Here is a 25,422-nt window from a genome sequence, read left to right as displayed (position 1 = left end):
CTGGTTGTAAGTACGAATACCTGCATACATACTGGACTGGTAAGGAGCACTGCTATAACTATTATTAGTAGTAGAATTATAATGATTTAAACATTTGAACAAGTTGGGAAAACCCTTCAGTTAACTACTGTACCTATCAATTATCCAGTTGTAGGAATTATGGTTCATCAATATACATTTAACATATAACAACGTATGCTATGTGTTACAGCACTACTTTTGGTGTCCCCCTCAGGAATTGCTCTTGAGAAAATGTAATGTAATTGTCCCCTCCAAGGTTGATATCAGATTTTCGCCCCTGCTAAAAGGTTTTGTTTCTAAATGTACATTTTAATAGGGATGATGTGTGCTAAATTGAGAAGTTTGAATTTGAGTTAAAGTAAGCACTAAGGACTGTTATTCTGAATTTAGGTTGGAGAATTTACAAAATGTTTTAGTTGTGATTTGGATATAGCAGAAGTGTTGCTTTTTAATGGTGAGGGTTGGGGGCACTGTTTACATTTATTTGGCCTGGGGAAGCTCTGGAAACCTTATCTCTAAGTATCCTTCGACAGGGAGTTTGTTAGAACATACTGGATGATAGCTTGGATTAACATAAAGGTTGTATTTTGTTTGTTTTGTTTTATTATTTCATTCGAATTTTTATGTTAAATTGTATTGATAGAGATGGCTGGATGATATATAATTAATTGCATATAAGGTCTGTGTTTTACGAGAACACCCAATGATGGAGATGGAGACAGCATGGAGACCAGCATAACATGGGGATAGAACGTAAAGGATGGACGTTTTCTTCCCCGTTTAAGTAATATGTTTTTAGTAACAAAAGAGTGATTTTTGTTCCAAAGTAGGTACTGATGTATATTGACTAAATTGATTTGAGAATGTTTTAGTATGTTTATAACTGTGGAAGTACATTATGAGTAGTGACTAGTGTGTTATGGATTAGATGGAATGTGACTGCATTGGGGATCTGGCTCATATATTAAGGTTGTGGTGGTAGAGGGGTGTTATTTCCAGAGACTATGTATATTATTACAGGAGACAGCTCATAGGAGGGAGGACAGCTGGCTGTGTAAAATATAGGGAAAATTATAAGTAAATTGAACATTACACATACCTAGATTATGGTGAGAGTAAAAGAGATAGTGGTGGTATTTTAGACATGGTAAACGTTTAAAAGACTTGTGACTTGAGTTGTTAGGTTGGATATTCTTCCAACTCATGGATATTGTTCCCAATTTCTAACAGCCGGCGAAACACTTGACAGATTACAGGCAGTAGTTATTCTTACGGCAGTTGCTGTAGGGATCGTAATTAAATAAGGCTATAGTTGTGTAAATGTATCTGTAGCAGGAGGCTACATAGTTGTTCCATGGAATTGCTCGGCTTTGTTACTTTTTGTAATAAAGTCTATTTGAATTCACAAGCTCCGGTATCTGAGAAATATTTGACTCATTTCCACGACACTAGTTACCCCACAATAGCTAAACATTCGTATACTGTAACTTCCGACACTGCACATGCGTGCATTACTAGCAGATGTTAGACTAAATTGGGAACCGATCTCTCTTATCTGATTAACTGTATGTTAATGTAGCTAAAGGTCTAATGTTAACTTACACAGCGACTCAATTTTCGTAAAGGTTGTTCATGAAACCTAAACCTGATGCTAAACCTTAACTTACTTAAAATATGCTTTCGCCAATCCCCCAAAAAGCTTGTGGAGATATTCTCTCTTCCTCTTGTTCTTCTTCTTCTGTATCTTGCAACCAATGTTAATATTCTCTCTTCCTCATCCTAGATTTGAAAAATGTGCCGCTGAATGTCAACATAAATGCTTCTTTAAACAAAATGTGAAATTAGATGTTAATCAGCATCAAACTGCCAGTAGCGAATTACATTTTGGGGTGGCCAATCAGATGTCAGCGGTGTCCAGTGCAACCCCGGACACCCCTCTGGCTCCGCCCCTGGGATATCTGTTGCAAATGGCACCCTATTCCCTTTGAAGTGCACTGCTTTTGACCAGAGGCCTACAGTGGTAGTGCACTATAAAGGAAATAGGATGCAATTTGGGACACACCGTGAGTGGTAGCTTCTTCCCCCTGCAGTGTCAACCCAGGTGAGATGGTGGTACATTCAGAATTACCACAGAAATGTTTGAGTGGTGTAATATCTTGTGTATCAACTCACAACCAAAAGTTTGAAATAGTCCTGAGATAGTGTTTGATGCCTGAACCTCCACTCAAATCCCAAACATTTGGTTTTATACTTTAATTTTAAAAACAAAACATTAAGATTCCAAAACAACTCAAAAGACAGCAACAGCAAATGTAAAGAGCTCTTCAAGAACAAATAAAATCAAGTTGACCAAACTTTGGAGGGAGTGGGGTATATGGGAAGTGTGAGTGTTTGTGGGATAGTCAGGTCTGTCAAAACAGTCAAGAAACATGGGCAAAGTAACAACTTTTAACACTGTATAAAAGGAGGGTTTGGGAGGAAGTTGGGCGGTGGGTCCTAGAGGAAAGTAAGAGAGGAGGAGCAGGATGGAGAACTAGTCCCAGCTTGGAGTGGCGTTGGTCTAGTAGGGCCTGTCTCTGCGGTCCTGTCTGTGTTCACCCCTACAACAGAAAGACATTTGTCACATTGTTAAAGGGGTTTAAAAAATAACCAAGGGACACCCCACCACTGTGTTGGTAAAAATCAAAGATGGGGCTGGAGAAATGTAATCACTCAAATTCACAGACAACGCTATGGATATAAGGACTGACCTATAATATCAACACTCTATTTTTAACCATGTTTTGTGGCTATACCATGCTAGTTTACAATTACATTGTTTTTATTTCTTTATTTAACCTTTATTTAAGCAGGAGAAGTCCCGTTGAGACCAAGGTCTCTTTTGCAAGGCGGACTCTGCATTACAAAGCAGCAAGCAATACAAATGATACAATAAGGAGTTAGTGACAATTACATCAATCAAGGTGGGAAACAAACACAAAAACAAAACTATAAAATGAACATACATTCTTCTTGGAAGAGGTCATTTAACAAAGACACCAGCGCAGCGTTGTCAAACTCATTCCATGGAGGGCCTAGAGTCTGCGGGTTTTTGGTTTTTCCTTTCAATTAAGACCAAGACAACCAGTTAAGGGGAGTTCTTTACTAATTAGTTACCTTTATTCATCAATCAAGTACAAGAGAGGAGCGAAAACCTATAGACACTCCGTGGAAAGAGTTTGACACGTGCACTAGTGTGTCCAATTGTAGGGTATTCTAAAATGTGGCATGTGAGATGCGTAAAAACAATGCAGTAAAACAAAACATTGTAAAACAAGCTTATATTTTGGGTTCTAATGGGGAACGACAGTTGAAATAAGGTCATGAGGCATTTATACAGTTAAGTTATATTCTTCAAGAATCAATAGTATACATAATTAATTTAAAAGTCAAAAAACGGATGCGTTTGAATCTGGTATTTGTATGTGTGTGTGGACCAGGGTGTTTGTATGCAAACCACTTCGTGGCTGAGCCGTTGTTGCTCCTAGACGTTTCCTCTTCACAATAACAGCAGTTACAGTTGACCGGGGCAGCTCTAGCGACGCAGAAATTTGACAAACTGACTTGATGGAAAGGTGGCATCATATGACGGTGCAACATTGAAAGTGACTGAGCTCTTCTGTTAGGCCATTCTACTGCCAATGTTTGTCTATGGAGATTGCATGGCTGTGTGCTCGATTTTATACACCTGTCAGCAACGCGTGTGGCAGAAATAGCCGAATCCACTCATTTGAAGGTGTGTCCACATACTTTTGTATATATAGTGGACATGAATAAGTCATTGTCTATGTACAATGTTGGGACACATGCACCTTCTTACCTTCCATCCATCTTGCCCGGTCCGAATCCACCCCTGTCGCCTCCGCGTCCGCCTCGGAACCCACCTCTGTCACCCCCTCGGCCCCGGAATCCCCCACGGTCAAAACCCCCACGACCCCCTCTGTCTCCACCGAAACCTCCTGACAAAAAGAAATACAGAGTTAGAGACAAAAAAAGGGGGTAAATTTCATCAAAACGAGTAAACACAGAGCTACGACTGGCATCCAGTTTAATTGTGCCCTTGGCCACTAGGCTGGCTAACATGGCCTAGTATAAAAGGCAGTCTACACCTCATCCATTAGTCTTTGTTAGTAAATAAGCAAATAATTCTCTGTACACAAGACTTCCTTTAGCCATTAAGCTGCTCCCTAAAGACTAAAACCTTTGGCTAAAGTCTGAAAGCCAGTGCAGAACGTTGGTTTCAGCCTTACCGCCTCCATCCATAGGAGACATGCTACCTCCGGCCCCCTCTGGTTTGGAGGACTTGCACTGGTTACACTCGTTCCTCCACGAAAAGTTCAGGTTCCCACACACCCTGAAAGGAAAGAGACAGATCATCTCAGACACACACAGCAGCTCACCCCCATCCTTATCCCCAAAATATACACACACCTCAGCCCCGACTTACGGGTTGGAACACTTCCAGTCCACCCACCCGCACCTCTTAGCCCCGACTTACAGGTCGGAACACTTCTAGTCCACACACACCTCAGCCCTGACTTACGGGTTGGAACACTTCCAGTCTCCAGCTCTCTGCTGTCCTCCATTGCCACGGCCACCGTTGTCGCCAGAGAGACCACCACCACCACCACCACCACCTCTACCACCTCCGAACCCGCCACGACCCATCGGCCCTACAGAGAGAGGGTTAGAATATACAGGAGAGGTACAATCATACTTAGCTCTCGAGAACCCGAGGGGGACATACCCAGCCCTTGATTTGTCAACTGAAGGTCCGGACCACAGCTTGGTCAACGAACTAGAATCCGAAGGCTCGGTTTTAACATTTAGAAACGTTATTAATCCTCACTAGCGATACAGTTTTGGAAGCCTTTGAAAAGAAACTTTCATATAAGCAAGAAATAAATCACAAGATACACTTACTGTGCAGTTAAGCAAAGTTGCACCCGGCTGTTTTCACACACCGCCTCAGCTACGACACATCCTCTTACCTTGCGCTCGCATTTCCATTGGACCATTCCATATTTCATAGCTGGATCACGTTTCTCAAAATACAGCCGGGTACAACTTTCCTAAACTGAATACAGTAAGTGTATCTTTTGAATTTGAAAAAGTATTTCTCGCTTATATGAAAGTTAAGTTTCAAATGTTTCCAAAATTGCATTTAGACAGAATATTTGAGGAACGTTTGAGCATTTCCCTCACGAGGCTAAAGTGGACGTACAATGGTCTTGATTAAGGGCTAAATCATACTGTGCCCTCACTCATGCCCTCCTTCCCATGGGCTATACAACATTATACAGATACTTGGCCCCTTTCCATTGGGGGTGGGGGCAAGCAGTTTTGCTGGAACAGTTCCCTTTCAATTCAATCATTTTAGTAAATTAACTGAAATTCTAATTAAATAATTAAAAACCCTCAATTCATATCCTACGTGGACTAGTATGAAGTGGAATTGACTAACCCAATTGAGCCGACCCTATAATGACCAACTCACCACCAAACTCTGCCTCACCTCCTCCTCGTCCTCCTCTCATGCCGCCAGCCCCACCCCGGCCTACTCCGAAGTCCGCCCTGCGGGTCGCAAAGGACACCTTGATGGGGTTCCCTTTGAAGTCCTTCCCTGCAACGGAGAAAACAATAGAATTTACAAAACACAAATATGAAGGGAAACAAGTGAGAATCACTTACTGTACCCATTTTCTTCAATAAACAAACCTATAAGAAAAACAAAATGCTCAAAGACTACACTTAAAGGTACAGAAAACGATTCAAATGGAGAAATGCAGTGACCTACCATGCTGCTTTTTTCACTTATCTATTTCATGTTGTAAGTTTCAGTAAAACATTTTATCCCCTGCCCCCTCAAAACAATGTAAAGAGCAGTTTCTCCACAGGTAATCTCCTCACCATCAAACCAGTCGATGGCAGCTTTGGCAGAAGGGGGGTCGTCAAAGGACACGGTGGCCTCGCCCTTCAGCTTCCCTGTCTCTCTGTCTGTATACAGGTTGATCATGGGCAGACCAGTCTTCTTATTGATCTGACAGATGGAGAAAAAAGGGAGGTAGAGATGGAGAGTTTGACAGAGAGAAAGTGGGAGAGGTATGGGGAATTGAGGGAGAAAGAATAGAAAACGAGAGATGGATTGAGAAAAAAAGCTACATTAAGATACAGAAGGAAAATGCATTAGATGTAAGCATACCATAGGTAAACACAATGGCCTACCACTCAAAACATAGCATGTTAGTAATCTACAGCAAAGCCTCAGGAAAAGATGCCACCCATTCACCAAAGTCAGGGCAGTGATGGGTGTGTCAGGTATAATTCAATGGAGGGAGGTGTTAAGAGTTCAATCAATAAATCAATAAAGGTAGGCAGGACGGTACCTTGATGATGCCGATCTGCTTGAAGAAGTCAGCCACAGAATCAACGGTGTAGCCATCTCCCATGCCTTGCACGAAGATGGTGTTGTTGTCAGAGTTATCCTGGTCTTCCACTGTAGGGAGGTTGTCAAGCCAGCATAGGGTTCATACACAGTGACAGTTACATTCATTCATTATGTAAGGTGGTTCTGATCTATATCCCAGAAAAGACAAATACTTCTTAACATAACTAATATACACAATTTACAAAAGGTAGGAGCAGATCAGAAAAGCAAGATGCATACTGCTGCTGACCTAGATATTCCAGAACCGTATAGTGACACATTAATGAACATAATAACATGATGGCAAGAAACATAATCAGTTCTAAATTGTAGCACTATCAACTGTCAGAGGTCAGTACTTACTGGAGCTGGGCCCACCAGGTTCCTGGTCTCTCGGTCCTTCAGGAAGAAAAAGGACATATTTAAATTTTTGTAAGTGAACACTTACAAAAGTGCCACACATACTACTATTCTACAGTCCCACAACTTCTGCACAATCACAACTATGCATTCTTTTGATTCTCTCATCCCTACAAAACCACTCACACAAAACACCTACTGGTATACCGTTCTACATGCCTTTTGTGTAGTGTGCAGTGTATACCTGGCATGGACCATTACAGTGTATGCTTGCCATAGACCAGACTCCAGATTTGAGACACTATTGAAGTGAAATAATGACCCACGACGCCCATAGTGTACGTCGTACAACCTTCCTATCACTTCATCAGAAGAGTTACAACCAGAAACAATTGACAGTTTTTTCTCTCACCTTTATCAAATAAACCTTTGATTCCACTTTTAATCAGCCGTTTTTATTGATAATACATCCATTCCACATGTACCAACCAGCATTACTAGGAATGAATGCATTTAACACAAGGGGCCGAAGAGATCTTTGAACCCAGTGGACGATATTTACAAGGAACCGCCACGGATTGTTTGCCTGGGGACGTTCACATTCTTTCAGTTTGTCACCATTTGTCTCAAGTTTCCATGTTATTTCTAAGTTTGCACATAAAACCAGACAGACCCTTTGATCTGACATAGACTGAACAAAAATATAAAACACAACATGCTACAATTTCAAAGATTTTACTGAGTTACAGTTCATAAGGAAATCAGTCAATTTAAATTAATTAATTCGGCCCTAATCTATGGATTTCACATGACAAATGCAACTCCTGTCTCAATATTGATGTTTTTTTCCTTTTTCTCCCCAATTTCGTGGTATCAAATTAATAGTTACAGTCCTGTATTCACTGCAACTCCCGTACGGACTCAGGAGAGGTGAAGGTTGAGAGCTGTGCGTCCTCCGAAACACAACCCAGCCGCACTGCTTCTTGACACAACGCTTGCTTAATTTCTGCCCTGGTCAACTGTAAGTGCTGTTGTTGTGACGTGGAAACATCTAGGAGCAACATCATCTCAGCCGCGGAGTGGTAGGCCACACAAGCTCACAGAACGGGACCATTGAGTGCTGAAGCGCATAAAAAAAGTCTGTCCTTGGTTGCAACACTCACTACAGAGTTCTAAATTGCCTCTGGAAGCAACGTAAGCACAAAAACTGTTCGTCGGGATCTTAATGAAATAGGTTTCCATGGCCAAGCAGCCACACACAAGCCTAAGATCACCATGTGCAATGCCAAGCATCGGCTGGAATGGTGTAAAGCTCGCCACTATTGGACTCTGGAGCAGTGGAAAAGTGTTCTCTGGAGTGAGGAATCCCGCTTCAACATCTGACAGTCCGACAGACAAATCTGGGGGATGCCAGGAGAATGCTACCGGCCCCAATGCATAGTGCCAACTGTAAAGATTGGTGGAGGAGGAATAATGGTTTGGGGTGGGGGTGAAGGAAATCTTAAATGCTACAGCATATGACATTTTAGACTATTCTGTGCATCCAACTTTGTGGCAACTGTTTGGGGAAGGCCTTTTCCTGTTTCAGCATGACAATGTCCCTGTGCACAGAGCGAGGTCCATACAGAAATGGTTTGTTGAGATTGGTGTGGAAGAACTTGACTGGCCTGCACAGAGCCCTGACCTCAACCCCATCCAACACCTTTGGGATGAATTGGAACGCCAACTGCGAGCCAGGCCTAAATCGCCCAACATCAGTGCCCTACCTCACTACGGCTCGTGACTGAATGGAAGAAAGTTTGTGCAGCAATGTTCAAACATCTAGTGGAAAGCCTTCCCAGAAGAGTGGAGGCTGTTTAACAGTAAAGGGGGGGACCAATTCCATATTAATGCCCATGATTTTGGAATGAGATGTTCGATGAGCAGGTGTCATGTAGCGTACATTTATAAAAAATAAACATTTAAAATACATTTTCAAAAATTGTAGGGGCGTGGATCAGAAAACCAGTTAGTATCTGGTGTGACCATTTGCCTCATGCAGCACGACACATCCCCTTCGCATAGAGTTGATCAGGCTGTTGACTGTGGGCTGTGGAAAGTTGTCTCACTCCTCTTCACTGGCAAAGCTGCTGGATATTGGTGGGAACACGCTGTGGTACACATAGATCCAGAGCATCCCAAACTGCTCAATGGGTGACATGTATGCAAGCCATGGAAGTACTGGGACATTTACAGCTTTCAGGAATTGTGTACAGATCCTTGGGACATGGGGCTGTGCATTATCATGCTGAAACATGAGGTGATGGCGGCGAATGAATGGCACAACAATGGGTTTCAAGATCTCATCACAATATCTCTGGGCATTCAAATTGCCATCGATAAAATGCAATTGTGTTTTTTGTCCATAGTTTATGCCTGCCCATACCATAACCCCACCATGGGGCACTCAGTTCACAACGTTTAAATCAGCAAACGACACCATATACACTGTCTGGAATCTGCCCGGTACAGTTGAAACCGGGATTCATCCGTGAAGAGCACACTTCTCCAGTATGCCAGTGGCCATTGAAGGTGAGCATTTGGCCACTGAAGTCAGTTACGACACCGAACTGCAGTCAGGTCAAGTCCCTGGTGAGGACAAGCATACAGATGAGCTTCCCTGAGAAGGTGTCTGATCTCAGACCATCTCACAGTTGAAGAAGCCAGATGTGGAGGTCCTGGTCTGGCGTGGTTACACGTGGTCTGCAGTTGTGAGGCCGGTTAGATGTACTGCCAAATTCTCTAAAATTAAGTTGGAGGTGGCTTATGGTAGCGAAATTAACATTACAGTTTCTCACAACAGTTCTGCTGGACATTCCTGCAATCAGCATGCCAATTGCATGCTCCCTCAACTTGAGACAGCTGTGGCATTGTGGCCTTTTACTGGCCCAGCACAAGGTGCACCTGTGTGATGATCATGGTGTTTAATCAGCTTTTTGATATGCCACACCGGTCAGGTGGATGGATTATCTTGGCCGGTCACAAACAGCAATGTAAACAAAGATGTGCACAAAATGAGAGAAATAAGCTCTTTGTGCTTATGGAAAATGTAGGGGATATTTTATTTAAGCTCATGAAACAGGGTACCAACACTTTACATGTTGCGTTTATATCTTTGTTCAGTATTCTTTACTCAGAGGTCCAACTCTTTTACCATGCGGTTGTTGCTGCTATCGTTTTACCCACACCGTGGCCACTTTCAGAAGCTGTACTCTTACTTTGTGGCCAAGATAACCCACTTTGCTCACTGTACAACATTTTTGAAACAAAGATTTGACTTGTCTGTTGATTTCACTGTGTGTGATATTGTTCTGTTTTCATCTCGTGTGGAGAGAACCTTGACAATAAGGCAAGTGTGGACTGCGATAAATATTTATATCTATTTTTTGGGGGGGGACCAAGAAATCATCATGCTTTAGTGCCATTTCAAAAATTCTGCTTAACTACGTCAACACAAACAACGGAGGACATTCAACAGGAAACAAGTCCTCACCAAGAGTTTAACATTACTCTTTGATAGTGTATGGATCCCACCTCTGACATATCACAAGCATCATGACAATACTATGACTGCATGGCAGTCATTATTTCCTTCTAGTCGTGCGTCAACACTTAATTTACCGGTTTGAGAAAATTGACTTTCCCCTGGAGCACTGTTTGCCACAAACAGGTCTCTGGTACAATAACAATTTGTACGCTGAACAAACAAACACTTCATTTCTTTAGAGGACCACAAAAGTTACAAGATGAGAGGGGTGATTAGTGCACCCTTGCAACACCACAATAATCCTTTAGTGTTTTACCCACTACCTTTCACTACCTACCTGGGAGCAAACAGTTTTTTTCCTCATACATATTTCCCATTCTGTTCCCTTCCCTCTGATCAACGCAGTTACGGAACCAGAGTAAGGGTTAAGTATTTTCTTTAGATACATAGTCCAAGGAGGAATGACTAACATGCAAACCACACTGGCTATATTCCGTGCGTGAGCAGTGCAAAATAAATGTACACATACATGTTATTCAATCATTTCGCATGTGAACGAGTCTGCGTAGCCAAGCGCTAAAATAGAACTTGGTTCTATTCAAGACGCTTCACGTGGTGCAAGTTCCTCCCTTATTGGATATTAGGAAGATACAAACCCACGTGGACGCTTGGAAGACAAACGAGGACAGATTAAAGATAACAAAAAACTAAGGTTTCCATTGTTGTCTGTGGATTAACTGTCGGAGTAGAGAAACACACACTTTTCTATGACTGGGTCAAAATTCGACAAAAGAACCAGCTAAAGAGAGGACCATATGCATGTCAGATAAAATAACCCTATGTCCATGAATGCTTCATGCATGTTTCGACCTACCCCAAAACTAATATAGATGGTTCACAGTTGGTTTTGATATTTTAACCTGCATGTCATGATCGTGTCTGGTGTGGATGGATATATTCAACATGTGAGCACGATGGCGCCAGTGTAGTCAGCATGTAAGTCCAAGATGGTAACTAAAAAACCACCAACACCATCATCAGTACTTCCACCCACGATTTTTTAAGTGGACTGTCTAGGCAGTACACTTCGACAGCATTTAGAAATCAGAAGGTGCAGAGAGCCAAATTCCTCACACCAACAAGACAACAGTGAGCATAGCATTACAGAAGGAAAGGGAGAAACATAACCAAACACCCTACGTCAGTTGCTTTCCTTAGAGTGTTCATCCTGCAATTAGATGTCATCACACATATTATAGAATATTGTGAGGATACATTTGTTTAAAAAAAATTCTGCAACACTTCTGACACCGTTGTGGCGGCTGTAACAGCACTGACCATTTATTTGGGCACAACTCTTTTGTCAAAATCTTCCCAAGCAAGAAGAAATACCTTATTTGACCTTTGGGGGGGGGGGGGGGCAACACCCATTGCTCAGATTCAATCACCCAGGTAGGCACATTAAAACTTTGACACTTAGAAAGACCTTCCGCCTCAACTCAAATAATCTTAAGAGCCCAGTGGCTTAAATTCAGAAGATTAAAGCAAGGTAACTTCAAATCAACAGAGATGGAAGTAAGTTACTGTACAGCTCCCTCTGCTGCTAAGGATTTTGGAGTGCAGTGTAAACTACCCTACGCAGTACCAAACACGACAGTGAAATTTCTGATATGGAACATACACACAGATTTTTCTTACCTGTTGAGGTGACAACATACAGTACATCCATCACGTGCTACATAGCATATTGAGGTGTTACAGATGTATTACATAAAGAAAAAAACAAGACAACTAAGATATAATACAAATTGCAGATTTTTATCCAAGGTGACTTACTCTGGAGCTACATTAAAGCATGGCGTCAGCGTAATTTTGCCCGAGTACTTAAAGTTCTACATACACACACTCACAGAGAGCAATACAGTTAATGAAAATCAGCTCACATGGATGCAAAATCGAAATTTGAAAGAAATCATCAAGTACCCAGTCATGACAAATATAACAATAAGCCCTAAATAACAAAAGATGAGCTGAGTCGTCGCTGAAAAGGGGTATGCCTCGAGGTTGCATATAGGAAAGGATATTTGTTGTTTTTAAGTATCATTTAACTAATGTGAAAAAGCATCACATAAACAAAGAAAGACAACGTTTCTAAACCCAGAGGCGCAAGGTCACAAAAATTCCAGGGTACGTTTGCAAATCAGACCAAGCAGACCAGCCTGGGGTGTGGCTGCTTCCATTTATTACAACGAGATAAATTATCCCGCCTCTCCAGCGCTGACGTGATGCTGAACGCTTGCCGCCCCAATGTAGCTCCAGCCTTAGTCACACGTGCTTAGGTCTATTGTATGGGTGTGAGCCCAGCGGGAATCAAACCACACAATCCTAGTGTCAACTGAGCAAAACAGGACCAAGAGATCTGTTGAAAGCAACCCATCTAATGAATAATAAAGACCTTAAATCCTAATTACGCTTTGCTTTTCTATCATGACCCTTTTTCACCTCAATATGCTATGCTTTCTTTCCATTCTACCCAGAACTCCTGAATATTAGATTTGTTTCTAAGATAAAATCATGACCAATCTTTCCTTGTTGATTAACTTTGTGTGATACTTCCCATATTGGTTGTTCTTCCGACATCAATTCCCTCTTCCCACGTTCAAAAACCATCACATAATAAATAGTTCTAATGTCCGGGGCCAGTTTCCTTTTTGGGCCCAATAATCTAAACCTTTTATATCTCGTTTTTCCCCCTCCCTTTAAGCTTGACTCTTTAAACCCACCAAATCTCTTATTTAAAAGAGTTTTGTCACTTACCACCAAACTTATTGAATCCTCCACGATCGCCCATTCTGATGAGGAGAGAAAGGCGAGACGCATTGAAGGCTGGTGTGGACGGAGCCAAATCTCTCTCTAGGGGGGGTTTCCACCCCCTTTTAACCCCATCCCCTTTACTCTCTTTTCACTTCTCTCTTACTTTTTTCACCCCCTATCTCTTCTTTGGAACCACCCTAGGATTTGTCCCTTCTCCTATACAACTGAGGAGTCGGAGGTCAGTTTTGAAGACCTTTGCATCTTGTTTGCAAGTGGGTTTTAATCCGAAGATCAAAATTGTCCACAGTCACTTCTCCTTGCTTTGTACAAGAGATAATTTAACACTCCTTTTGCATTGATCTCTGAAACCAACTCAGACCAAATGTTCTTGTTTCCTGGAACTGCTGTGTCGTGCTGTACACTGTTTTATAACACTGCAAGAACAGCTGCGGAATCCAAGTAAACATAAATTAAGCACCTACAGATAGGAGTTTCATGAAACCTTCCTTGATATTTTCTATATAGGTGACCGTCTTGAGACTTTGACATTGTCTTAAGAACACACTTCCTAGGTAGGTCTTTGACATCCTTTCTAACTGATCAGTCAGTGCGTCCATGTTGCACTTGCAACTCTTATTCTTTAACCCCTGCCTATAGTCCTCTCAGTGAATTTCTCCTGCCTGTCCTTCCTTCTTTCTACCATTCCCCCTTTCCTCAAGAGAAAAAAACAAAATGAAAAACAGAAGCCCACCATGGAGAGGTGAGAGCCTAGGAGGAGATTCAGAGATTTATTAAAGCATCATATCACACAGTAAAGGGTGGGTGGGAAAGTGGCGTTATAAAAAGGTGAAGAGGAGGGTGGAGTGGGAGGATGGCAAGGTCATGTGGTGTGTTTGTGTGTGGACAGTGTCAGTGTGCACACAAAGGTTTGCCATTGAGACGCTTCAAATAGTTCACTAAAATAAATAGTCACACGGCTGCCAATGTAAGCAGAAGATAACTCTTGATGAAATGTGATAATGACTACATCTCTTGCTTATTGCTAACTTTTCAGCAACATAGCATGTTTAAAGTTAATATGGATGACGTTTAGCAGTGTTCAGCTTTTAAAAGAACCACACAACTGTTACTAGGAGTCAGTTGCACAGCTAGGTAGTTAATGCTAGTAGGATTTGGCTTACTTCATCAGTGGCTTTGGTGATGCTGTATTTGCACACAAGCAACCACAAACACAAATGTGCACTTTACACAGCATTTCCCTGTAGCCATGGATTGCGTTTGCTTGGTTTGAGCATGGGCAGTTTTGTCAGTGTGAATGTGCACAACGCTAGTATGACACTCAGTTCAGGTTCCATAGATAACAGGCAGCGAGGAGAACATGGGGACTGAAGTAAATGATTTAATAACCAAATAATTGGGAGAACCTAAGACCGATGTCTTCATCACATTCAAAAACTCCTTCCTTTGTAAACAACCCCTATAACCAGCCAGAACACTGTTACTTTGTCATGTCTCGTGGGTCGCTTGCACATACAACTCCAAACTATTCAACCCCTACTGAGTTTGAGTTTTCCCATTATTATAGTTGCACTAGCACACCAGTGCATCCATTTTTCATTGATCAAATTGACAAGCGCTTCCTACAGTTCAGGTGGACAATTACATATTTCCTTGTCCCCCTCGGATTTCCAGGTAACCGACAATGTCACCAAGACAATCATTTCACCACTGAGTTGTTTCTGTACAAATCAGACCGGTGATAGTATTTTGGGGGGATATCCGGATAGTTGAAATCAGGTTATAAAGAAACACTTCTAATGGAGACTTGCTTGCGCGACTCAAGCACGCTGTGTGTAGAAACAACAGCCTACCTGTTGGTTGATCATTGCAGCCTACTCCTCCTCCTCCTCATTTGGCGAACTTAATTCTAATTTTAATTCCATTCTGCATTGATTAGAAATCTCTGACATCACTTGCTACACATGGAGCCTCTGACTGTAGCAGCGCGTTGATTGACCGACAATAACAACAAGATACACTTGTGAAATGTGTTTAGGCTGACAGTGCGTCTTTTTTCCCTTTTTTTAATGGGGCGCACTTGTAAAAACTGTTTTTTTAATAAAAATGTGGAATGTAATGGTCTATCCTTATAGGCTATGTAGCAATGTCACAGAAGTAATAATACACACACTCTAGGGCTGAACCCAATTAGTCGTTAGGCTGTTGGTCGACCGAGATAGTTTTAGTCGAGCAGTAGCACACGCGCGCGCCCATCTCAGTGAACTAATCCATTGGAGGCCTAGACTAAAAGCCAACTTATTCTTGATCCAAAAATGTGGTCGGAGGCTCCATATGGAGAGTGTGACGCAATTGCGGAGCCTCCAGAGGAATGCAGAAGCCAAATCGAGCTCCTCACCGCATCGCCACGCGCCTCCCAAATTTTGTAACAATGCGGAGTGCTCTGTAGAACTCCGCATTGACATGATTGGTTGACGGTAGGTGGAGGTGGTACATCCTGTAGAAAACACAAACTCACTTTCTTGACAACAGCTCTGCACTGCTCCACGAAACACAAGAAGTATGAATGGCCTGACTCCTGCTGAGGCCGTATCACCGTAAATGCTGCATGGCCAATGCAGATGTCAGATTGACCATGTGCCCAGATGCACTTCTCGCTCCAGAATGTGCTCTCTCCTGCCAGTTTCACATTCATTGTTTTATTGTGTGAATTGTTTGCATTTGATTGTTAGTGTATATCAATTCCCCATTACATATATCAATAGTATATTTAATGCTAATTCCTATCATTTCTGTTAATGCATTCAATATTAGGCTATTATTCCAGTCGGAGTGAACACATTATTTGCAAAGTGCACAACCTATGCTACACTTGTGAGAAACAAGTTTTGGTTAATTTCCTTCCATTTACGGGTCAATCTAGTCATTGGCTTTGTTTGGAGAGCTCCTGTCAATGTTGAGTTAAGACGTGCATGCATAGAAGTAGTCCTATAGGCTACCTGGCCTGCGAGGAAATGTAGGCATATAAATGTGCCCATTTGGGAATCTGATAGTATTTCTGATTGGCTTAACACACCACCACTAATGACCTGTGGAGCTTCTCAAAGTAATGTTTTCTTCACCTCAAACAGCAACATAGTCTGTTTTTACATCCATTGAGAATGACAATAGTTCCTCAATGTATTTGAAAAATCTTTCCAGCTCTCTCTTTTTCAATAAGCACTCAGAGTGAAATGGGAAAATGTCATGCTCTGATCCAGTGGAAACGTCATAAAATAGGCCTACCTGATTACTTCTTATCAGTGCTTGACTTGGACTGAAATAGGTTCCGGTATTCATTTTGGGTGCTGGTACCGTTTATATTTAGGTGCAGGAGCTCCACAATACCTTTAAGCTAATATTTTATAAGGGGAACAGGAGCTCATACAGTAGAAAACTTGAGGTGCCCATACTCCGCTCCGGTAGAGTTCCTGCCCAAGTCAACCAGTGCTTCTTATCCCTTGCGCAAATAGCCTCCAGCTGTGTCTGTCCCGAGCTCACTGGTGAGGGAAACTGAGCGCCCAGAATATTTTATACAAGGTTGCAAATTCGCAAGGGCAGGCTTCGGGCCTGACCCAAGTTAATAGTTGATACAATGTTTCAAGTTCATTGCAGACAGGCCATGTGTAGCCAATGTGATTTATAGGATTGTTGTTGTTTAAAAAAAAATCTGTATATTTTCTACCTGCAGGCTGCAATGTTTTTATTAGTTGGCTTTATGTAGGCTATTTTTACATAGTTGACAATAGAAGTTACTTTTTAGGTTTGTATCATTTCATTTAGATTTGTATAGAATTTTGATTAACCATATGAAAATGATTTTGAGACACGAAGACATTATTATAAATTAAATGAAACTGTTTCATGAAAATGTGCATATGAAAACCCTAACTGGCACGCAGATCGGTAGAAATGGTCAGATAAATTGTCATCCCACATGAGAAAGGTTGCAGACTCCTCGTGTAGCCTATTACAGGCAACTTCAGGAGCGTAATGGCAGAATCTGAAAGCCAGCAGGAGAAGGGAGGAGAAGGTTGGTTCAGGTTAAGTTTCTCTCTTCCGGTTATCTAGATCTCTGGCGCCCTCGAGGCATTTGTCTTATTTCATCAAACCATAAGCTCAATGAGTTTACTTGATTTTTATTAAAACATATAAAGGTGTGTCTATTTATGGAAAAAAACATGTTGGTCGAAAGAACAGACGACTTTCGATCGACCAAGATTTGTTTTTAGTCGGGGACAGTCCTAATACTCTCCCAAGTAATGGAATACTAATGTCTGTTCTGATATTCAAATAACCATGCCCTTCCCTATCTTGTAATAGCCCAAACACAGACACTTTGGATTGAGTATCAACTACACTACACATGTGTTTACCTGATTGATGTGTAGATGTATCCAAACATAGATACAAGTTGAGTGTGTATGTGTCCTTTTGTTATGTGGTGAGTCCAGATAAATGTTATGGGGGACTGATGCAAGAAGTCTAAGTGAATACTGAGGTGGGTGTGTGAGTGTGTGTGTGAGTGTGTTGAGGAGCGGAGCTATTGAGTACTTACCCCATGCCGCCTGTGCCTCTTTGTCCACCACCTCGGTCAAATCCTCGGTCACCATCCCCGCGACCCCTAAAGCCGCCTCCCCTTTCTCCGCGGCCTCGCCCTCCACTATCTCCGTAGCCTCCGTCCGAGCCACCATACCCTCCTCCACCTCCACCCCCTCCTCCACCCCCTCCTCCCATTGGTGGAGAGTTGCCTCTGTATCCTGTGGAGTAGTAGATGGAGGAAATTGAGGTTGAGATTCCGGGTGGGTGCTCAAAAACAGAAGGGTGGGTGCATTTCAATGAACGTCAACTGGACCTCTAATATCAGAGGGGGATCCTTACCTCCACCCCCCTGACTGTACTTGGTCTGCTGGCCGTAGCTTTGGGGTGGGGGTGAGCTGTAGCTGGGGGCCTGGCTGTAGGGAGCCCCCCCGGTCTGCTGCTGCCCCCCGCTGCCCCCATAAGCCCCACTCTGTCCAACGCCACTGCCCCCATAGCCGCTTCCGCTCTGGCTCCCGTAGCTGCCCCCGCCTCCACTCTGCGGCTGCTGCTGCCCGTAGCTAGAGGGCTGGGAGTTGTTGCCATAGCTACTGTGGAAAAGGGAGAAAAAAGGAACAACGTTATTTTAAGCCCAGCTGCTTTCACGTTTAGGAACACTAAGGATATGCATAAGCATCAAAATGTCAATGTTTATCAACACATTTTGTATGCTCATCCCACAATGCAGAACTTCACAAACACAGTCTTCCATAGTCTCTCACCTGGTAGAAGACTGTGCAGCAGCAGACTGCTGTTGTCCATATCCAGAGTAGGACGACTGCTGGTTGTAGCCGCTCTGTGGTGGCTGACTACTACCACTGTTGTTGTTGTAGCCCCCAGAGCTGTAGGGCTGACTGCCCTGGGATGGAGGCTGAGAACCATATCCTCCTGAAGGAAGGTAACAGCAAGGGAGAGAGAGAGGGGACGTGAGGTGGATATGCATCTGCAGACTTAAGCTACCAAGCACCAATTTTGAAAGCAAAAAAAAATAAAAATGTCTATAAATAGCTCCATCACCAGATAAAATGAAGATTTTTTTATGGTGCAGTTGGTCACGTACCTGACTGCGACTGGCCGTAGTTAGAGCAGGAGCCTCCCTGGCCGTAGGAGGCAGAGTTTCCCTCAGAGCTCTGGTTGTAGCCGCCACTGCTGCCGTAGCCCTGCTGGGTGGACGACTGACTGTAGCCAACCAGGCTGGCCTGGCCACCACCATAGGACCCATATCTGAAAGCAGCGAACACAGATATTATATGGAGTGGCGACATGCACATAAAATCTAATCTCAATATAAGAAATGGGTCACTTCAAAATTGGTGTGACAAGTAGTTTCCGTGAGAAACAACCTATATAGGACTTCACATACATACAGAAAACACCTTTCCATTGATGTAGTGTTCGTAAATTGATTAAGCTTGCAGAAAAGAATGTAGGCTGGGCTTAGCTAGAGCCATGCATTTAACTTTAGTTGGCTCTGGGTTTAGCAATCCGGGATAAAGTTAACTACCACTAATGAGAGGATACTATACACATATTTTGACTCACCCCTGGGCTGCAGTTGGAGGGTAATCTGAGGAACAAGAAAGGGATGTGATCAGTAGAGGTAGCCTAATAGTAGCGTGTCCACCCACTCTGCCTAGTGGGTGAAAACACACTTTGGTGATGAAATTTCCCTTAAATGTAATTTAAAAAAAAACATTTTACCAAGACAAATATGATTCTTCATGTTCTGAATCGTTCAGTGGGGTCTCTAACATATCATTAACATTATATGAAAACATTTAGATTTCGTAACCTAATGCATAATTGAGAGAGCAGGGCTGCTTCTCCCGCAGTAACTTGAGGATTTTACAAGTTGTGGTGGTCGTCTGCAAAGTTGTTTTTGCGGGTCATAAAAAGCTAAATAAGCACGACACGAACTGAATTAAATGTAAAAGGCTTTGAAAATAAAAGGCTTGCCGTACAAGCAGTGTTCAATTGACATTTCACACATATGCATGTTTTTCTGAGAAATCTTAAAAACTGTATTACAAAAATACTACGTTATGTCTCAAAATAGATATCCATCTAACCTCTATATTGTTTTATGTCCTCTGGATTCGGATATGTGAATTCTCATGTAAAAGCGTTTCTCCCAAGAGTGATGCAGTGTAATCACTGTACAGCTTTTGGGCGTGTGGAAAGTGTCTGCAGGAGGGTAAAAACCGAGATGTCCATGTTGTGGAGGAGATAATCTAATGTGTTGTAGAAGTGAGGAGAATGTGAAATGTTGCAAATGTGGTGGGAAGCACGAAGCGACGTCTTTGGATTGCCCGACGAGGGTGAAGGAGAATGAGGTGGATAGAGTCCGGGCTAATCACAGCATTTCATATGCAGCCAGGGTGTTTTTGGGATCAAAATGGGACTTAGCTGGTGGGTGTGACAGGGGAGTGGCCATGGGTGTGGCCAATGGTGCTGTCACAGACCAGAAATTTTAGAGGCCTTCCTGTTGGCCAGTGAAAACGTTACTGTTTAAATAGCTAAAAAGGCGAATGAAAATTTTTATGTTTTAAAATCTAATTTCCTGCAATTCTACAGATCTTGCCATGGAGCTTATAGAAAAAGTGCAGTTTTAAAGCGAGTTTCCTGCAATTCTAAACATTTTTCCATGGCTTATGCCATCTGAGTGACTTAAACATATCAAACTCAATGGGTGCCCCATGCCATGACAAAAATACTTCTGAATTAATTTTTGATTCTCCCTAAAAATCTAGCTTTTATTTTGGTGATTGTGAGTTCTCAAAAATGATATATATATATATATATCACACACACAGTGCATTGCATCACACACACACACACACACACAAAGTATTCAGACGCCTTGACTTTTTCCACATTGTTATGTTACAGCCTTATTCTAAAATTGACTTTATATAGACAGGTGAGTGCCTTTCCAAATCATGCCCAATCAATTAAATTTACCACAGGTGGACTCCAATCAAGTTGTAGACACATCTCAAGGATGATCAACGGAAACAAGATGCACCCGAGCTCAATTTCGACTCTCATAGCAAAGGGTCTGAATACTTATGTAAATAAGGTATGTTTTAGATTTTTTATAGATTTGCAAAATATAAAAAACTGTTTTCACTTTGTCATTATGGGGTATTGTATGTAGATTGATGAGCAAAAAAACAAATTGAATACATTTTAGAATAAGGCTGTAACGTAACAAAATTGGGAAAAGGGGAAGGGGCCTGAACACTTTCTGAATGCACTCTATTTAATGTATTCATTGGTGACCACAGCCACTTGGAAAATACATTTAAATTGTGTTTTACTACGATTTTTCCCATCCTGCTCCATGTATTCAATTTCAAATTTGGCTTCATGCCACATTCAAAACAACTGGGAACTCTGAAATCTCAAACTTCCGACTTCAGTGCGTTCAAAAGAAATGGGAACTCGGAAAAACACAAGCTCCGACTGGGAAAAAATCGATTTCAACGGTCATCCAACTCCGAATCACAGGCCTCTTTCTAGAGCTCCAACTTTCTGACCTGAAGAGCACTGATGTCATGATTTTACCTTGTATTTTTCAGAGTTCCCAGTGGTTTTGAACGCAGCATTGCTTCCAAGCTATTATGACACATCTTGCAGTTCCTTCTCTGTATGTTCCTATGAGCTAGCTATTTGTTCCCTAAAAGCAGGGGTGAAAGTAAGGCCGTATGGCGTCCCGGCAAAATAAATAGTGGGGATACGCCGTACCGGTAAAACGTGAGCCTATCACAATTAATACAACATGCCCAAAAAAAACTATAGACTATTAGACCATTATTTAACATTACTGCATGTCAGCCGCATGAAAAGTTTACGAAATTGGGAGGTATACGCTCCCCAAATTGCGTTGTGTTTCAATAGGAACACTTAGATTTGTGGCAGATGAGTGATGAGTGAGCAGCCGAGACACGCGCACCCGGAGAGGAGCGGCTGAGACACACGAGAAGAGCTGCCGAGAAACGTGTGCAGACAACAGTGGATGGATCAATTCGGGCTACAAGTGTAGGCCTAATGACAATCTCAGAATGTCATTACAATACACGTAGGTGTCTTCTTCCATTCATCAAATTGCAGGTAAATTTAATTAAATTTGAAAAAGAAAAGGAGAGCTGCACACTAGGAGCTTCAGATGCAATAATTGAATAACCTAATAACCAACGTTTCGACAGACAAGCTGTCTTCATCAGGGTATAATGACAAACACTACGGGTCACTAGTTTATATAGTATCAAAGGACACACACAAGTGTCTGCAATCATGTAAATGTTTGTAGGCCTATGTAGCCACATTTTATCTATGATTGTATGCTATCCATTTATGTTTTTTATATGTTCCATTCATGTCTGGCCATGATTACAGACACCTGTGTGTGTCCTTTGACACTATGTAAACCAGTGACCCATTGTGTTTGTCATTATACCCTGATGAAGACAGCTTGTCTGTCGAAACGTTGGTTACTCAGTTATTACACTATTGCATCTCAGCTTCTAGAGTGGGCGGCTCTCCTTTTCTTTTTCAAGTGTTCTCTACTCCGCTAGCCAGCACCTCGCCTAAACAGGTGTGCGTTTCTTTTTCCTCCAGATTCAATTTAATTAAATTGCCAAAATGATTTTGTCTATGTAACTTATTCCTGTCTACAATAATCATTCAAAACTGGCTACTACACCAGAAAGCATGATTTGGCCGCCGAGGATCATTAGCTTATTTAAAAAATCAAAAAAGATCGCATAGCCTACAGTCGGAAGGGTCCTCAATTTGGGCAGCGTGCCAGGCAAATACCAAATAGGCCTAGATGATAGTTGAGTTGAGAGATCCAGGCATATCACAATATTTAAATAAAGAATTGCGGAAAAACAGTTTGGAAAGCAAATGGCTATTGCCTTAAAGAGAGTACAATGAAAATAATCCAATCTGTCTTTTCGTTAACAAAATTCTCAACTTAATTGAGCGAACAGTAGCCTAGTATCTTATTGGCACCAGCGGAGAACATCGGCCATTTCCCCGGTGAGTGTGCATATTCACTGTCTTTATCATTGGGTCAGTGCCGCTTTTGTTTGTTTTTGGACAGCATTTCCTCCTCCAGGGTAGATGGACGTTATATTGTATGCGTCTTCCCTGTTCGTATGCCAATTACATGGATCAGACAACATTTTTATTGATCTGTTTGTCAGTGTCAGCAGAGTAGTCTACCCTATAATTTTTATAGTATTAAAAAAAGATTCTACTAATGTCCACATTCATATAAAGTGCAGTAGAATTGCATGCAATGCGTTTATAAAATGCCAACAAGAAATGTATCTGATAGGCCTATAGCCTAAGCCTGCACTGCATTTTACAGTCTTTTTTGCGATCAGTGATTGAGTTATATTTTTTCAGCTTAAATTATGACTATCCAATCTAATCATCACATTAGTAATAGTAGGCTGTCTTACATAAGTCTGCAAACGCGAGGATGCATGGAATGCTTTATTATAAGGGTGCATGTTTATGGTGAAAAATAGCTTCGCGCCACCTATGTTAAAAGTGATATGACAAATATTTACTACGGCTAGGCTACTAGGCATACAGACATTATATACAGTGCATTCGGAAAGTATTCTGACCCCTTCCCTTTTCCACATTTTGTTACGTTACAGGCGTATTCTAAAATTGATAAAAAAATAAAAAATGAATCCTCATTAATCTAAACACAATACACCATAATGATAGTGAAAACTGGTTTAGAAATTTGGGCAAATCTATTAAAATAAAAAAACAGAAACATCCTATTTACATTAGTATTCAGACCCTTTGCTATGAAACACAAAATTGAGCTCAGGTGCATCCTATTTAGATTGATAATCCTTGAGATGTTTCTACAACTTAATTGGAGTCCACCTGTGATAAATGAATTGATTGGACATGATTTTGGAAAGGCACACACCTGTCTATACAAAGTCCCACAGTTGACAGTGCATGTCAGAGCAAAAACCAAGCCATGAGGTCAAAGGAATTGTCCATAGAGCCCAAGAAAGGTTTTTGTCAAGAGAGATCTGGGGAAGGGTACCAAAACACTTCTGCAGCATTGAAGGTCCAAGAACACAGTGGCCTCCATAATTTTTAAATGGAAGAAGTTTGGAGCCACCAAGACTCTTCCTAGAGTGGCGCCTGGCAAAACTGAGCAATCTGGGGAGAAGGGCCTTGGAAAGGGAGGTAAGCGACGCTCCCCCATCCAACCTGACCCAGCTCGAGAGGATCTGCAGAGAAGAGTGGAGAAACTCCCCAAATAGGTGTGCCAAGCTTGTTGCATCATTACCCAAGAACTCGATGCTGTAATCGATGCCAAATGTGCTTCAATAAAGTACTTAGTAAAGGGTCTGAATACTTACGTAAATGCTTAGTGATTTTTATTTTATCATTTCTAAAAACCAGTTTTTGCTTTGTCATTATGGGGTGTTGGGTGTAGATTGAAAGGGGGAAAACGATTTAATTCATTTTTAGAAAAACGCTGTGGCGTAACAAAATGTCAAGGGGTCTGAATACTTTCCGAATGCACTATATTAAATTAATTTGGCTTCTACTTGCAATTCAATGATTAACGTTACACCTCTATGAAAAAAGCACCAAAAAAGCGTGCGCGCACTTGGTGTCCCGTACCGATAAGATATTACATCTACTTTCACCCCTGCCTAAAAGTAATCTTATTCCACCGACTATTTCGAATATGTTAACTAAGCGACCAAGCTAATAAGATGACCTCTACAAAACTAGGTCAGTTGCTAGAACAAACCGGTCTCCTTGCTTGGTTCAGTTGGTTGTTGTAACGTTCGCAGCTAGCCAAACAAAATGGTGGTTGTCGAATCTAACTAGCTAACGTTAGCCGTCTTTGCTTTGGCTCGCTAACTTTGGTTTGACTTGACAAATTCACTTGCCAACAGTTACAAAAACATGGTAAATGTTTCATTGACTAGCTAGCTAAAATACAAAAAAAATGTATACTATTTAACGTTAGTTAGCAAGCTAGCTTCTTTTCAGACGTTAGCTAATGTCTTATTTTTAATGGCCACTTCAGATATAAGGTTGTCTAGTCCAATGTATTCTTACCATTCGACGCCATCGCGTTTAAAAACCTCGAGTCAGAGTTCAAACTTGTCAAATGTTGATTATTTAGCTAACGTTGGGCTATTCTTCAAGACAGCAGGTCACACTAGCTGCTAAAGGCAGAGAATCGTCATATGCCGCGTTCATGGGCTATTCGGAAATGTCAGACTTGCTAACTGGTTGCAGTTGGACACGTGCCGCGTTCCACCAGTTAAGTCGGAAATGTCTGAGTTTCCTTGTTCCGACTAGCACATGAATGCAGCAATATGCACTATCGTATGTCAGATGACGACACAATCATGACGTTATAAAGCGTCATCAAGGGCCAAATTTATCCATAGCCCAAGGTTTGTCTGATTTAATTCTCATCTATCAATGAAGCAATAAATTAGGATTTCCATCTGCTCAGGAGACCATGTGTCAAATACTTGAGTTGCCACAAAAGTAGACAACTTTTAATAGAGCACTAATTATATTAAAC

The 25,422-nt window shown here is 41.8% G+C and overlaps 1 protein-coding gene across 5 annotated transcripts; it reads right to left on the bottom strand.

Annotated features, from left to right (window-relative positions):
* Window positions 1-2,259: 2,259 nt before the first annotated feature.
* Window positions 2,260-25,109, bottom strand: fus (FUS RNA binding protein). 5 transcript variants are annotated; one of them, XM_024013517.2, is made up of 15 exons: window positions 24,945-25,107; window positions 19,365-19,389; window positions 18,883-19,046; window positions 18,545-18,710; window positions 18,126-18,373; window positions 17,803-18,004; window positions 13,191-13,225; window positions 6,851-6,886; window positions 6,447-6,556; window positions 5,971-6,100; window positions 5,576-5,683; window positions 4,604-4,733; window positions 4,311-4,414; window positions 3,881-4,019; window positions 2,260-2,621 (listed from the first exon to the last, which is right to left on the bottom strand). In XM_024013517.2, exons 1-15 carry the CDS (start codon window positions 24,955-24,957, stop codon window positions 2,582-2,584), a joined length of 1,650 nt encoding a protein of 549 aa, XP_023869285.1. In that variant the 5' UTR covers window positions 24,958-25,107; the 3' UTR covers window positions 2,260-2,581. The 5 variants fall into 5 exon arrangements, with proteins under 5 accessions (XP_023869285.1, XP_023869284.1, XP_023869283.1 ...); XM_024013516.2 differs by having other exon boundaries at window positions 5,558-5,683; window positions 18,126-18,370; XM_024013515.2 differs by having other exon boundaries at window positions 5,558-5,683; window positions 24,945-25,106.
* Window positions 25,110-25,422: the final 313 nt, after the last annotated feature.

The sequence above is a fragment of the Salvelinus sp. IW2-2015 genome, linkage group LG20 (genome assembly GCF_002910315.2).
Source record: "Salvelinus sp. IW2-2015 linkage group LG20, ASM291031v2, whole genome shotgun sequence".
NCBI classification, from domain to species: domain Eukaryota; kingdom Metazoa; phylum Chordata; class Actinopteri; order Salmoniformes; family Salmonidae; genus Salvelinus; species Salvelinus sp. IW2-2015.
Note: the sequence above shows the minus strand (reverse complement) of the source record. Positions and strands in the feature narration are given on the sequence as shown.